This window comes from Xiphophorus hellerii, chromosome 15 (genome assembly GCF_003331165.1).
Source record: "Xiphophorus hellerii strain 12219 chromosome 15, Xiphophorus_hellerii-4.1, whole genome shotgun sequence".
NCBI classification, from domain to species: Eukaryota; Metazoa; Chordata; class Actinopteri; order Cyprinodontiformes; family Poeciliidae; genus Xiphophorus; species Xiphophorus hellerii.
This window is the reverse complement of record NC_045686.1, coordinates 12,450,665-12,466,901: the sequence shown is the minus strand read 5'-3', so window position 1 is coordinate 12,466,901 and position 16,237 is coordinate 12,450,665. Positions and strand designations below refer to the sequence as shown.

The window sequence follows — 16,237 nt, the reverse complement described above, 5'->3', positions numbered from 1 at the left end:
TCATATTTCACACAGCCTTTTGTTAAGAAATAAATCAAGTTTATCAACGTTATTAACAGATTTTCAAAATAGATTAATTAAGATCTTGGGAATTTCCGATATTTTCATATCTTAGCCACTTTCTTGGCTAAGATATTACATTGTGGCACAGTGTAAGGAAAAAGCATTGTACATTACCAAATTCCTCCTGAATCATTGATCCAATTATTTTACTGAAGGCAGAGCTTTTATAGGTAAAATTATAAGTAATCCCACTCCCTTAGATAATTCAGGCTAATTTCTGTCAACATGAGATGCATTTACAATCATGGTTGTGTTCACCTTTTTTCTTTGGACAGTCTTTTCTCAAAACATCGTAGATGGTATAAAGGGGTCTTCCTCAGAGAGAATAACTTTATAAAATTTTTTTCAAGTGGCTACTTTTGTGCGCAAATTCACAGATATCCAAAACATCCTCCTTCTTCATGCTTTCTTTCTTCACAGCAATTAAACCTCTCTACTGAATTTCTGCACAAATCAATGAGTTGTTTCGTGAGATGCAATCTTATGAACAGCAACACCCTTGACCCTAACCTTTTGGCAGCTATTTCTTTGGAGGGAGCCATATAAGTGACAAAAAGTATTCAGCTCTGCATTTAATCTGGTCATTTTTTATGGCAACCTAGACTCAGTTCAAACTGCCACCATAAAAACCAAAGCTAAAAAGTGTCTAAATAACTTTATTCCTGTTTCTGTTTCTAGCTTTTGGATATCTAGAAACAAGATTGAAGAATGATCAAAGCCAATGTTTTTTATTTAAAGAGAAATATGCTTCATTACAGATTGCACATTTATAAAAGTCACAGATTTTAAATTTTATTGATACACATACACATACACAGAATTGCACTACTTCTAACTGACCATGGTGAAAAAACACCCAGAAAAGATGTAGCTACAGAGTATCAGTGGCTCCCGGAGCTCCCAGTGCCAGAAACCTGTTAAGCTTAAAGTCAAAATCTTTGGGACGTTCGCTGGGAGGTTTATAGGCTCCTGTCATTGCTGAACTGAGGTAGGTTATGAGCTCACAGTTCTCTAGAAATGATGCAAGTTTTTTCTTGTACCTCTGACGAAGACAGCCAGTGGACTTGCGATTGAAAGCTTGTGAAACACAACAACAATAAAAAAAAAAGCACTTACAATCTTTGTCATCATAAAACTTGATTAATGGTTTAGTTTAAGTACATGTACCCTTGACAGTCTGCTCACCTTTCAAATAGAAGGCCACATACACAAGAGCTGATCTTTTTACACTGACAAAAGGGTACTTTGGTTTGAGAGACCCAACAGCTGTCATGGCTTTGATCACTGCTTCTGCCACTCCCTAAAGAAACAAACAAGTTCAACTCAAACCTTAGTCAGAACAACAAAAACACTCGTAAAATGCATGCAATGAAAATTTTAACGTTAAAAAGACATAAATCAGGGGGGCAGTGTGTCTGACCTGTTCCAGGTAGCCCAGTGTTGGAAGGGAAGTGAGGGGAACAGGCTCATCAAGAGGAGGAATCTTGCAGGGCAGCTTTTGGTCACAGTAGATTTCAGGCATCCTTTGGTAACATATACCAAGGCAAAATGTTTAATTCCATTGTCATTTAGTGTAAAAGAAAACAAAAACAGTAACTGTTATTTTCAGAGAAGAACAGAAATACAGTGATGTAAAAACATGTTTACCCTGTTACAGATTTTCTCCTGTTTTTGCCCTCTTGACACACTTGGATATTTTTTATCATCAAATAAAATTTCAGATCAAACAAAGATAACCCGAGTAAATACAATAAGCAGTTTTCAAAAAGAAAAATAACTACTGCCTAAACCTAATAACTATTTGTGCCACTCTTTGGCCAGAAAGTCTTTTGAGATTTATTTTAATTCCGCCAATCTGGAGGTTTCTCAAGCATGGCCAGCCCTATCAACTGGATTTCAGTCCAGACTTTGACTAGGATAATCCATACTCTTGGGTTTGCTTTGTTTTTGTAGCCAGTCAGAGTTGGTGCTCTTTAGATCATTGCCATTATGATTCCTTGAGATTTTCCATAAGGATTGAAGAATTTTCCAGAAAAACAGTTTTTTTGTAATGGTTTCTAATGGTTTTGTAAAAGGGCATTTCTTTCATAAGATTATTTAAAATTTCTTCTTTTGTCTATTTAATAAACAGAAAATTCTTACACAGATTTGTGGTTGCCTTTTAGGGTGAGCTTTGGTTTTGGGACTCTCCCATGGATTAAATTTTTGCAGCTTCTTTCTAATAATTGAATAATGGATATTGACTTAAACTAGGTTATGTTAGGCCTGCAGTGGTTTGGATTTTGTTTGGGTTTCCTGGGAAGATTCACTACTTTTTCATGTTTTCTGCATTTGTGGATGTCTATCACTGGCCCTAGAATGAGTTAGATACTCCCAAAACATTAGAAATGGTTTGTTAGCCCTTTCAGACTGACTGTTGTCAAAGACTTTGTTTCTCATTTGTTCTTAAATTTCTTTAAATCAGTGCATGCAATGTTGCTTTGTGAATTCTTCTAGGCCACAGCTTGTCAGATAGGTTTAATTTTAGTGATCCTTCAACATTTGCAGCACAATGTTGCATATTTTCTATAAGGATGTTGATAGTGTCATCTGTAACTCTTATAAGAACATTTAATTTCCCTTTGAGATCAATAAAATATTTTTGAATTGAATACAAAAACTGGTCCGGCACCAATTAAGGACGGATATGGATACTAAAATTCTATTTAGATTTCAGAATTATTCATGACTAAAAAGGGGATGATTGGGATGGGATTTGCTTTTTCACAATGGGCCAGGTTAGTTTGGGTAGTTATTTTCCGTGATGAACTAAATCACCATTAAAAACTTCTTTTCATATTTACTCAACTTACATTAGCCTGATATTAAAAATTAGTTTATCAGAAATAATTCAGAGGGAGTACATGTAAAAAATAAAAGAGCAATGAGAGAATAATATAGCAAAAAGTTGTTTTGCATCGTCTACCTCATGAACTTCTCCTGCTTCTGTTTTGTCTCAAAAATGTAAAGTTTTTTCTTGTATTCCACTGCATATTCCATCGTTCCTCGAACCAGTGCTTCATACCTACAAAAAATAATGTTTAGACATATTCAAAAGATATGACAAAGCAGCTACTTTTTTATGTATGATGAATTATAATTTTTGCCAGGAATGCATACCTCTGGTTTCCATCCTTGTAAGTGACAGGACAGAATCCCTTCAATTCAACCTGCTGTGGGAATTTGTTTTTCACCTGCAACTCTGTCAGCTTTCTTGGCAGTAGGTGGGGCTCAGGGAGGTTGAATGGACAACAAGGCGCCAAAAACGTATCAGGATTTGACAGGAATATCTGTTGTCAAAAGAATGCAATGCAATTGTTATCTTTCTTAAGCCCAATTTTAGCCGTACATTCAATTAAATACAGGAAACGTGTGTAAAAGAGAGTATAACCATATGCACGTAATCATATTGTGTAAATGTCATACACTGACCTCCAGATGGTTTCTGCCACATAGGCGATAATAAAACTTTTTGTACTCAGCAGCATGAGTCAGGTCTGCAGTTTCTGAGCAATCCACCAGGTGATAGTATAGAGCAAGGCAGACAGGACAGTAATGGCCAAACTCTCCAAGGCGACTGTTAAGCTCATTGGGTGTGATGCACAGCCTGTTTATGCAGGCAGCTCTCCCTGTTTAGAAATAGTGCTTGGAATTGAAGGGTTGCACATAAAAAGTTTTAGCAAGTTTTTATTCTTTTCACAGTTTTTCCAGCACTTACCACTTTGTCTCCTCTTCAGGTAGGAATGCAGACATTTCATACTGATGTTGACTTGTTGTAAAATATTTCTCCATATCCACCATTTGTTTTTAGAGCCATTGAGCGTGAACCAGTTCTGATGCTGTTCTTGGAAGAATGGCCTAACATCTTCAACCTCTTTCTTGTAAGAAGAATCCCAACTGTGCAGGATCTCAGAGCTGTCATGTAACAGGTAAGGCCTAAAATGATGAAAAATAAAGCATGGGTAGAGTTTGTATTGGTTTTCATTTTCTTGCTTCAACCAGCTATCAGACTTGTAGTATTTAAGGAAACTACTGCTTTTAATAAAGGCTGTTTTACTTGTCGGGGTTCAGCTTGTCAGAAAGGCCTCTCAGAAGGACCTCTACGGTACTGATTTGGAGCTCAAATACTAGCATGGGTATGATGTTCTGAGACTCCATGAGTTCTGTCTGCGTAAGGGTCATTGGAAAACCATCCAGTATATACCTGAAACATAAATTAAACCAGACATTTGTTTTTACAGTCACATAACTAGAAATTGCGCAGTTTTTTTCTTGCATCAAAAAAGGTAATTTTCTTGTTCAAACTTTAAACGACAGAATTAAAAAAAATAGAAAAAACTCTTAGACTTACGGGGCCTTCTAAAGTTATCAATAACACTTGACTTGTTTCAAAATTCATGTTACTACCACAAATTTGGGACTTTGTTTGTAAGACCGGCAAAAAGTAGAGAATAATTGTGTAGTAAAAGGAAAATGATACATGTTCTTTTTTTTCTTTTCACTTTTCTTCAAATAAAACTGGGAAAACTGTGACATTATTTTGTATTCAGTTCCCTTTGCTCTGGTATCACATTAAAATGCAGTGTAACCTGTTACCTTCAGAAGTCACCTAATTAGTGAATATTTCTGCTATTAGTCTAATGCCAGGTTAAAGATAGATGTTCTGTGAAGGCTTCATAGGTTTGTTGACAACATTAGAGAGCAAACAGCATCATGAAGACCAAGGCAAACAAGTCAGAGACAAAGCTGTGTGGAAGTTTAAAGTAGGATCAAATCATTAAATAAATTACATGCTTTTGAACATCTCACAGAAGCAAAGTTCCATTCAGCCATCTACCTAGAACAATTGGCCAGGTAAGGAGAGCATTCATCAGAGAAGCAGCAAAGATGCCCATGGTAACTCACGCCATGGAGTGCAACAGAGATCCACATCTCAAATTGGAATATTTGCGGACAGAAAAACTTTACATTGTTCACTCCATATCCATAATCTGTCCGCCATGGAACAATAGTTAGGAGAAAGCTATTATTGAAAGAAATCCAAAAGCAGTTGTCTTATTACACAATATAAAGACTGCACAAAATAATTAGCACTGATGGGAAGATATATGGAGCAGAGAAAGTGTAGCATTGGATGAAAATCCCATGGAGTCTGCAAAGTCTTAAGAGCAGAGTAAAGGTTCACATTCCTGTAGTGGTGAGACTAAACATAATGCTAGAGCTAAAATAGAATGATGTAGATCAAAACATATGCATATGTGTCAAAATGGCCTAGTTAAAGTCTAGATTTAAAATTAACAGAGAACCTGTGACAAGACTTAAATTTTTTTGCAGAAGCTCTAGATCCTTTCTGGGTGAGTTTAAGCAATGTTGCAAGAAAGAGTGAGCAGAAATTCAGCACCTAAATGCACAAAACTGGTAGAGACATACCTCAAAAGAGTTGTACATGCAAACTGCAGTAAAAGGTGGCTCTACAAAGTGTTAATTAAAATGGAATAAAATCTGATACACTCAACCCTTTTTGAGGATGAGGGGATATGTGCATCCTTTTTCTCTCAATTTATAATTTATAAAAAATTGTTTCTGTGCTTCTGTGTTGGTCTTTCACATGAAATTCTAATAAAATATGCAGATATCTGTAGCTGAAATGCAACAAATTTAAAAAAAACTGCAAATTATATAGATGCCAAGGTACTGTCATTTCAAAAAATATTGTACAACATAAATAAAAAAAACATATCTTACCCTCGAATGCTACATACAGAGCTAAGGAGTGCCACTTCCAGACACTGAATAGCCAGTTCATCAGGCACAACAAGGCCCTCTGTGAGATACTTTTTCATCTCCGCAGCCAGGTTGGTGTGCGCCTTGTAGTTCAACACCAGACGCATTGCTGCCCCAATGGAAAGCCGAGCTAAACCATATTTCTTGGCAAACATTTTTGCCACTACAGAAATAAATGATTAACAAAATTAAAAAGTCATTTGATGCTTTCTTGACAATCGAGAATCATCTGCAGCTGCCTTGAGACTTACCAGTGGTTTTTCCAGCTTTAGGAGGTCCAGTCACTGCTATTTTTATAGGGAGGGGAGTGGTGGGCTTTGGCTGTTTAAGGTATTTTAAGGGGTTCAGTGTGAACTTGATGCGGTTTTCCTTGGTTCGAAAAAAGTAAATAAACGGACCGAGGATGAGGGAATATGCGGAATTTAGAGGCCAGTGGATTGGATGAATTATGTCCTCATTGTATTGCTGGGTAGTATATGAAAAAAAAAATCAACACATGCAATCAGTCAGTTTCCAAACTCAAAATAGAAATAAATATAAATGAATGTCAAATAATTTTTAAAATCTCTAGAAACACAGCTGTTGCTTCTCAATTTCCTTAATTATACTAACCTGGACAGGGTCTGCACAGCCAAAGGCACTGTTAATCTTATAGGAGTGGAGTAGAAGACTTTGTGCAAGTCTGTAAGAGATGGGCTGACATGATAGGAAAAGTGACTCCCTGTTTGTTAACATGGGCTTGATTTTGTGGAGCAGGTGATCCTGGATTTTTCCTAACTTTTGAGATGCATTGAATTCCAGCTTGGGTATGTCATTTTCACTGAGGAGTTCCTGAGATTACAACAACACATGTAAACTCAGAAGACCATTAACAAATGCAAGGATGTTAGGATCTTCACATTAACAAGAAAAGAGAGGTGGAGAAGACATGCTCAGAAGTCATACGCTCTCCAGCGTGGTTATTAGACTTCCACTTCTTAGCTTTTAAAAGTTTTCTGTATTCATACCATCACAGTCATAAGGTTTGCAGAATCTTTTTCAAAGCGATCTTCTATTTCCTCCTCAATCCATTCAGTCGCTGCCTCTTCAGTCTCCTGTTCCTCTATGTCCTCACTGAAGCCTGTTTCAGGAAATTCCATCTCCAATATAGTATCTATCTCTTCCATGTTGTAGGAATCCTCTACTTCTTCCTCATTTTCTTTTACCTGGTGCCTAAACTATTTGTTTAAATGTATAAAATTAAAGAACATTTAAAATCCAACGTGAGATAACAAGGTATTGATGAGTTTGCTTACGGTAAATCTGGACTCATCAGCCTCTTGCAATTCTATGAGTTCAGCCCTTCTCTTGGTGATCATTTCTTCCTAGATCAAAGCAGTAAAAACAGATGATTTAGATACTAGTAAAGGAAATAACATAAATAATTAGTAATAGAAATGATTAAAAAATAATCTGTCAACACACACAAACACAAAAGAAATCACATTCATACTCGATTATTTTGCCGCAGATGTCGCAGAAGCTTTATCTGTTCTTCATGCTTGTTGTAGAGAATGTGCCACTTCTCAAGGTAGCCTGGCAACAGGCGACTTTGGACATCTGTTGCTTCAACTTCCATGATAACAATAACATCAGGGAATAGCTGTCGTTCCAACATGAACTCCACCTGCTCAGGATCATGGGGGAAACCCTCCAAGATGAAGCCTCTAGACCTAGAAAGTACATAGTAATATATGAAAAAAAATCAAGAAAAAGTGTTTACTATAACCAAAACTACTAAAGATGTAGTAGTTTTGGTGCCTGGTGTTATAAACATTAACTACATTTGAATTCAAAACAAGATTCTGAGCATAATGTTAATTAATGCGGACAGGGCCTAACATAATTCCCCGAAGACAAGTAGGGCAGCTGAAAATCCAGACCCACACGCTTGGCTGTCATCTGTCTTGCATGGCACCCAACCCCGATGTTCCTGAGTGAAAGAGGTGAAGGGGGCTTCCAGATATGTCTTCAGGCTGTTTCCAGCCAATCTCCAGGTTCAAGACTTGACAACTGTATGACAGCAAGCTATATAATAATCCAAAATAAACTGTTGTTGTCACATGGTGTTTAATAAAATGGATATATGGATTTATGGATGGGTGGACAAAAAAACAGCTTTAGGGTAGTAAAAAACTATTCTAGTCAAGTACATCCTAAAATGAATAATGTCTGGTAATAATTACTTGTATGGTTCTTCTTGAAAGTAACGTAAAAGAATCATATCCAAAACTTGAGGAGTCATTGGCTCTCCATCGGCTAGGTAGGCTTTGATGACTAATTCATTTTCAGTCAAAAACACCTCCTGTTGTGATTACAAAAACACAGAAGTTCTTTTCAAATATTTTAACCTGACAACAAAATTTCTGCTTTTAAAACTTAGAGAAAAAAGTTTTCTTTTTTCTCTCAGTTTTTTTAGCAAAAAAAAAAAAAAAAAAATGAACCAAACCTTTTCAATGTTCATGTTGCCAGATGTATTTTCTGTTTCCTCTGTTTCCTCTTCCTCTCCCTTTTCTGCTCTTATTTGGGCCTCCACATACTCAGTATCACTCTTTAGGTACACGGCCTCATCAGAACAGGGAACTGACTTATTTGTCTTGGCCATAATTTTCATTTGCAGTTCCTCTCTGAACTGAATATGGAAAAGCCCAAGTTTCTTTGCAAGCCATTCACCATTAGTTGTTTTGCCTGACCCTCTAGCACCAAGCATAAAGATTCGCAAGGCAGGAGGCTTGCATAGGAGGAAAGTAGAAACATGTAAGTGATTCTATCTTATTCTGAAAAAAAAATACTTCTTTATTCTCATTTTTGCTGCTTTACCTTAAGGAGCTCTCCTTGTGTAACAAATTGGTCAGGATTTTCAATGAAGGAGTCTCTGGCCTCTATAGTGGAGAAGTAATAAGTCCGTTCACGGTACTTGGCTGAGATTCTGTCAGCCACTGGCCACAGGACATTGTTGTTTTTGAAGGCAACAGGGCAGAAATGCTTGGTGTCGCCTAACAACCTCTTGCTTGTTGGTTCAAACTGTAACATTGGTTGAACAAAGATGATCTTAAAGATTATTAAAAACTATATTTATCTACAAAATAAAAGATCTACATAGTAAACTTTTAAGGTTTAAATAGAATTGTAATATCGATTTTAAATAAAAAAACATTTGTCAGTACATCCTCTTCCTCGTCTTCTTCGTCTTCTGTTTCGTCAGTATCTTCGTCTTCATTTTCAAGTGCTGTTAAGGCCTCTTGATCTTCTTCCTCCTCATTCAGGTCAAGTGAAGAAAACTCCCAAGCCACATACTGAAATGGTTCTAGAGGTGATGGAAATAAAGATGAAAAGACTTTACCTTCTCACAAATTTTCTCTCTTTTTGTGCTTTGTCACACTTAAATATTTGAGAGCATAATAAAGATCAATATCAGACAAAGATAACCTTTGAGTAAATACAAAATGCAGTTTTCAACTGTTTTGTTTATTAGGGCAAAAGGCTTTCCAACCCAACCTGGCTCTGTGTGAAATAGTGATTACCTGCCATGTTTAATCCAGACTAAATTTAGATTATCCATATTTTCTTTATAGCGTTGTCCAAATTTATTCAAACTGGATTAATGCCAGTTTGAATAAATAAGATTGTATTATTGTTTTTAGTGATGTATGTAACATGTCTTTCTTCTAAATGAGTCTCAAGAGATAAAGGATTTTATATAAATTGCACCTGTCTAAAAGCATGAAGTAGACTAAATATTCTAAAAAAGCAACATAACATGCTTAAATTTAAATCAAGCTTGAAAATTTTGGCATAACCTTGAACAGGTTGTTCATGATCAAATTTTTTTTGCAAAATTCAAAAAGATATTTTAAAAGGATTCCTTGCCATTTTTTTCTAATAAAAGGTGGTAGTTGCTATCAACTATGATCGTTGAAAAGAAGGGATTATTTCTTTTTACACATGGTCAGGTTGTTTTGGAAAGATGTTTTCCCCTTAATAAAGGAAATCATAATAAAAAAAAACAAAAAACAAAACACTTTTTGAACATATGTAAGTTACTCTTTGAATATAGCATTTTTGGCAATTTGAAATATTTAAGTACCAAAAAGCCAAAAAGGCACTATAATTACCAATCAAACTTCAAAACCTTAGAAGTTTATTGTGATGACTTGAAACAGGTTTGTACACTCACTTTCCATTTTTTTGACAATTTCTTGAAGCAAGTCGTCAGGGCTTTTACTCCCAATCTCAACATCGAAGTTTCTTACTGATATACTCGATTGCATATGATCCCACTCCGTCTCAAATATCTCAAATTGCTCTCTATACTCTTTCATCTCTGGAATGCTGGTATAGTCCATTTCCATACCTCCTGGTAATTCTACTAATACAGAATAGGAGTAAAAGGAGAAAAGGATTCAAGTTTAAGTCTTTTATCGTTGGCACGTCTGTTCATTTTTGTTCAGACTGTCCCGATTAATTCAAATTATAACAATCGACTGCTTGGTTTATTTTATCTGTGTTTACTGGACAGGCAACATCAATATATTTAAGTTCTTTTGTTTATAAGAATTATCTTAGAAAATATGACACTACAAGTTCTAGAAGCACATGGAGACATAATACCCTCTTCCTCTTCGATAATCGTCAATAGGTCCGACAGTGTTTCTGACTCTTGCTCCTTTTCTTTGCTGAAGTGGGAAGAAATTTAGCACTGTATCAGAAATGTGGAAAAACACTTAAATACTCTAAACTGAAGAAGACTACTGAGTCTGAACTTACAAAATTGTCTCATTTCGCAGAAATGGTTGGTTCTGTAATCTTTTCTCGATGGCTTTGTCCACGCTTTCCTTATTCTTCTCATAAACTCTCTTCATAACTGTTTTGCACACAGATACAATAAAGTGGACACATTAAAGACACAATCTGAGGGGAAACTTGGAGAAAACAAATGCATAAATTATGCTCCCACTGTGATGTTTATCAGTGTCTCTGAGACAGATGATTGTGTCTGGCAGGGTTCCGGCTTGCTGAATGACTTCCATTTCAGAAAGATTCTTGGGAAAGTTGTCAAGCACCCATCCTGTTTTGTCCTCAGAATTGGAGTTCATTCTCTCTATCTGTGACATTAACACTTTAATGCTAATATACTTCTAGGCAAAATTGACCACATAATAAAAATAATACTGTACAGCAATTAAGAAAAGCATACTCAGATTAAAAGAAAAGTGATGCATGAGTGGGTTAATTAAAAAACTGAAGATGTGTATTTTGTGAATTAAAAAACAACAAAAAAACTGTTTACAGAAAGAATATATATTGAATGCTTTGCCTGTGTGCATAGTAGTATTTTCCATTGTACATGTTCAAGATTTTAAAATGTAACATTGATACCCTTATATTATCTTAATATTGCATACATGGAGAAAAATAATAGATAAGAACAAGAATGATAAACTAACAAAAAACAGGAAAACAAGCTCACTGCTAACATTGACCTAGAAACTTACCTCTTCTATTTGACTTTTCAGTGCATTAACATACATTTCAAAGGGCGGTATGGCCATTTGTTTGGCGTTCTCAATGGCTTGATTCACCAGAGCAGTTACTTGTGGATTATCCATTGCCACTGAGAGCAGAATACAACATAAAATTACACATACACACCTACTATGTATGTGAACATGCATATACGTATATAAAATATATATTCCCTGTAGAAAATGACATGTAACTTTATTTTGCAAATACATTTTTGAGATATTTATTTTAAAACAATCATAAAACCATGCATAATTTTTTACTTAATGATTTTGATTTTATTTGATTAAGTCTATTACAGAAACCAAAAATGCAGTGGCTGTAATGTGATAAACTGATAAAAAAATTAATGAGGTATGAATGTGTAAAGTCAAATGATTTTTAATTAACGAGATGAAAGCTCCATTTGTTCACATAAAAAATATAAGGGTTTAACATAAGATCAGTGATAGTTTGCATATATATCTACATAACACATAATGGATAATATTTTATGTGAAAATCTGAAATCTTAGAAGGGGCCCAACTTGCCTGAAATGTTTTCACCACCTTTCTTCTTCTTCCTGGTACTCTGTACAGTAGGTGTTGTGAGGTCTCTAATTTTTTCGAACCTCTCCTGGTCAGCCTTGGCTAAAAATGGCTTTATCAGCTCCTCTAAATCGAGCACCAAAGCACCGTAGTGCTGAGCTAGAAGACTGCACATGGTGCTCTTTCCAGCCAGAGAAGAGCCAATAATGCAAACCTTGCAAGGAGGTCTTGGCATTGGAGGCAGTAGGTACTTGCGTGGATTTGTGATAAACTTCTGGTAGGCGTCCTGAGATGAAAGTATGTACAACTTGTCCTGAAAGCTGTACAATAGTTGAGCAGGGAAAGGTTTTTATCCAGTCATATTTGTTAGTGGTAGGCCAGTCAATTTAAGGAGAATAATTCATTAAAGAACACTCACCCCACACACAAATCTGTCACTCCTTCAATAATGTTGCCCTCCTTCAGAGCAACTGGACAAATTCTGCCCCAGCGGCTTCTTCTCCACCGAAAGCCAGGGGCCACAATTCTGATGGAGGTCATGAATCTTAAAAGGTTTTCCTATGAAAGAGAGAAATGCCTGCTAACACCGATTCATTCAAATTTGCAGAAGTTCAGTCAGAGAAGGAGTGTTTAAAGACTCCACCAACAAATTAGTAGGAGGTTTTATTCATTGATAAAAAATTAAGGAAAACTATGAGGATGGCCTTGCTGTGGTAATGGTGTCTGGTAGTTCTTCCTCAACATGTTGACTGAGCAGGACTGGAACAGAGACAAACTTTATAGCCATAGTTTCAAGACGAGCCATCACAGACTGTAAGGTAAAAAATAGAAATAAACTAAAGTCAGCCCACCAAAAAAAATCAGCTGCTGAACTTTTCTAAATGTACATTTTTAATTTTACCAAGTACAGTTCTTCAGGTGGATCGTTTCCATCTAGTTCCAAAAGGTAGATGGGGTTGTGGTCTGCAATAAAGTCCTGGAAAAATATCAAGTAACACCAAACATGGTATGTGTTCAAAGACGTTTTTATCACCCATGTTGGTTCCATTACTTTATATTTTACTTAATTTTTGCAAAACTTTGGCTATGTTGGTGCAAATGACAACAGTTTTGTCCAGGGTGCATATCTGTTGTGCTGAATTCTGATATATGGTTTTATTTTTTAATTTTTTATTTTTCTATATGCCCTTAATCTTTGCAAGGATTAAGCCTGCATGGAAAAATGGCCCACACAAGTAGTCAAAGGGCAGCGTGCACCTTGGACAGGTCATGAATGTATCACTGGTAAGATGTGGAAAGTAATTTCAATTTACACTTGGAAATAGGGATCGCATAAAAATCCACCTTTTGTGTGTTTTAACAGAAAAAAAGACTTTAATAAGTAAAACTTCAATTTATGTGGCTAAAAATTCAGAATATTTAGAAACACTTAAAACTTAAGTTGATAAGGATTTTCTTAAAATCTTTAGACGTAAATTATATTTTTTGTGTCAATCTATAATGTTTTATTAAGGAACCGGGTTGAGCAATTTATGAATGACTGCAGAACAAAATAAAAAAATATCAAAATCCTTCTTGCTGCCAGTTTTGCTCTCCAAGACCTAAATACTAGCTTTTAGTGTGCTGCTAAAACTGGCATTTAGGAATTTACAAATTCTAAAAATTTATGAATATTTTACATGCATGGCAAATAGAAATCATAATTAGCCTTATTTGCCAAGATTGTACTTAAAACTAGTGTTAATATTTTCCTAAAAGAATAATCAAATCAGTATTGCTATTGCGATCTTTAAAATGGCATTCCTTGTGATCAGGGGACATAAGAGGAACAGAAAATATCTGCTGTTCAAAGCACACTTCTGTCTGAAATGAAAGAAAGTACAAGACTTTATGTCTGTACTGAATATTTTAGAAAATAAAAAAGCCATTCTAACTTGCCTCCAATTGTCTAAGCAGGATGTTCTTGTAAGTGTTGATTTTAGCAAAAATATTTTGGGGCAGGTTTTCTGGTAACCACACCATCTGTTCAAACATTTCCGCAGAGAGGGGTTCCTCCTCGGGCTGAAAGAAAAAAGGAAAGTTGTGTATTAGAATATTGTAATTGAGCACATTTTTTTCAGAAGCTTGTTGTTGTCTTATTATCGTGTCTTATTTTATTTATTTTGCGCTAAAAATGATAAACCTGGTTGCAAATCCAAGATAAAAACCACCACCAACAACAAAATTAAGTGATTTATAATTTTATGAAACAGCAGCAGAAGTAGAAAATCCTTTTGTACACTAAGTACCTCCTCATAATCATTGTCAACATCGTCCATCTCCTGTTCCTTGTTCTTTCTGAGAAGCTCCTCTTCCTGTTGCCAAAGATTCATGTTGTGTAGCTGCCCAGTTTCTGGATGCTGCTTCAGACCAGACAACCTTTTGACCAGGTCAATGTCTGAACACTGTTACAAGACAGGACTTATTGTTTATAGACGATATCAGTAACTCCGAGGATCATTTTTAAGTTATATAAATTTTCTAAATATGTACTGTTATTACACTTTAATTATGTGAACTACAAATAAAGAAGTATAAAATAACTAAAGAACAAAATACAACTTTCAATTCTACAAATTTGACCTTGATGTTAATGATGAAATCTGGCTTTAGCTTGAGGTTTTTGATCAATTCAATCTGATCATGGATCTCTTGGGGATCTTCTGTTACATAAGGGAGGCAGCTCAGCAAATAGCCTGTACAGAGAAACGGAATGATCAAACATTGGCACAACATCCATGCTGTTTCAATAAAAATTGTTTTTTTCTCATATATTCTGGTTGATAATTTTTGGACTTATTATCAAAAACGATGTTTGGTGTTTAAAGAGCATACAGTACTAAACCGTTTTAGTTTACTATTAGAGCAGTTTACCATAGTGCTGAACATCGGGCTTGTTAATTCTGTCAAGAATCATCTGCAGTACCACATCGTTTGGGACACTTTTCCCTTCGTGCAAGATGTTCAGAAGCTGGAATGGTTTAAAATTACAACATGGACATTATATTAGTTTTAAGATGTATATAACCACATTAATGAAAAATAATAGAAATAATCTCTCTTACCTCTATTCCTTCCTTAGTTTTGGTTTTAATGTATGTGTTGAGCATATCAGTAGCTGAAATGTTTTTTAAATAAGGAATGTATTAGGTGCCAGGCAGACAAGTATGGAAACAAAGTATCTGAGAAGAACATACAATCAATTAGAATACACCTCCAAGAGTCTGCAATGTTTCTGCCCAATGTTGATTTCCCAACACCCTGTCAAAAAAAGAAAAACAAAAACATTGAAAATGAGGTCAAGGATACGGAATGTCTTGGACTTTGTAATTTTATTAATTTTGAGTGGTATTTCTTCAAAGCTTAAATGTGATTTTCTGCAATAGCTCAAACTGATGCCTTATGCACATTGATAAGTTAGGTGGATTCTAACCATTATCAGCTGGAGTAGTCTATTTAACTTTTTTAAATGAGGAAAACACCATCCTTATTTCTCCCACATTTGTCTTCCTTATTTTTAGTTTTCATACTTTTTATGAACAGATAAAACTACTTAATCCATGAATCAATAATGAATGAATGAATTAATTACATCAGTATCAACATTATTAAGAGTGATATAACTTGCCGTTACAGAATTCTTGGAACTCTGTGGACATTTTAATCTGTTCTTTATATTTATGAAGTGTTATCTTTAAAAAGTAGACTACATCATTTCCAAAGGGTCCTTGCAGATAACTGTAACTGTCTCATAGAACTTACTGGTCTTCCAAATATAATGAAGCAGGTGGGTTTAGCAAGAAGACTCTCTCTCTCAGCTTCATCTTCTATTAGATTGTCCACCAAAGCGTCCATTTCGCTTGTCCAACGGAGAGACTACCGGAACTTTTAAAATACTTTCAAAGAAGACCGTTTCTTTTTTTAACCATATCAACTGTCACCCATTTAACCGTTTGTGCTTACTTTAGTCTTAAATCATCGAATAACTCCTTCTATGTGTATTAATTGTAGATGACGAACACTGTCGACGTTGCTTTTGGAGAAACAAAGCAGCTGTCTGTTGGTTGCCATAGAGACAAACTTAAACTCAAAGCATAGAAGGGCACACTTTGCTGCATATTTTGCTAGCCTTTCGATATATATAGATATATATATAGATATAGATATATATAGATATAGATATGAAAGTATAGAAATGAAAATGGGGAGTAAGTAGTTT

At 35.4% G+C, this 16,237-nt stretch overlaps 1 protein-coding gene across 2 annotated transcripts; it reads right to left on the bottom strand.

Moving 5' to 3' along the window:
- Nucleotides 1-775: 775 nt before the first annotated feature.
- Nucleotides 776-16,220, bottom strand: ak9 (adenylate kinase 9). Of its 2 annotated transcripts, XM_032585644.1 has the most exons (34): nucleotides 15,781-16,220; nucleotides 15,216-15,279; nucleotides 15,084-15,136; nucleotides 14,893-14,989; nucleotides 14,602-14,714; nucleotides 14,268-14,423; nucleotides 13,918-14,040; nucleotides 12,881-12,955; nucleotides 12,689-12,790; nucleotides 12,398-12,537; nucleotides 11,983-12,299; nucleotides 11,421-11,539; nucleotides 10,883-11,030; nucleotides 10,693-10,789; nucleotides 10,537-10,601; nucleotides 10,103-10,291; nucleotides 9,093-9,232; nucleotides 8,746-8,949; nucleotides 8,375-8,656; nucleotides 8,112-8,230; nucleotides 7,379-7,598; nucleotides 7,182-7,250; nucleotides 6,894-7,103; nucleotides 6,499-6,717; nucleotides 6,138-6,351; nucleotides 5,848-6,049; nucleotides 4,160-4,306; nucleotides 3,821-4,038; nucleotides 3,535-3,731; nucleotides 3,223-3,392; nucleotides 3,029-3,127; nucleotides 1,484-1,586; nucleotides 1,249-1,363; nucleotides 776-1,140 (listed from the first exon to the last, which is right to left on the bottom strand). In XM_032585644.1, exons 1-34 carry the CDS (start codon nucleotides 15,871-15,873, stop codon nucleotides 935-937), a joined length of 5,085 nt encoding a protein of 1,694 aa, XP_032441535.1. In that variant the 5' UTR covers nucleotides 15,874-16,220; the 3' UTR covers nucleotides 776-934. The 2 variants fall into 2 exon arrangements, with proteins under 2 accessions (XP_032441535.1, XP_032441534.1); XM_032585643.1 differs by lacking the exons at nucleotides 12,689-12,790; nucleotides 12,881-12,955; nucleotides 13,918-14,040; ... (4 more) ...; nucleotides 15,216-15,279; nucleotides 15,781-16,220 and having other exon boundaries at nucleotides 10,103-10,294; nucleotides 12,398-12,665.
- Between the last annotated feature and the right edge of the window lie 17 nt (nucleotides 16,221-16,237).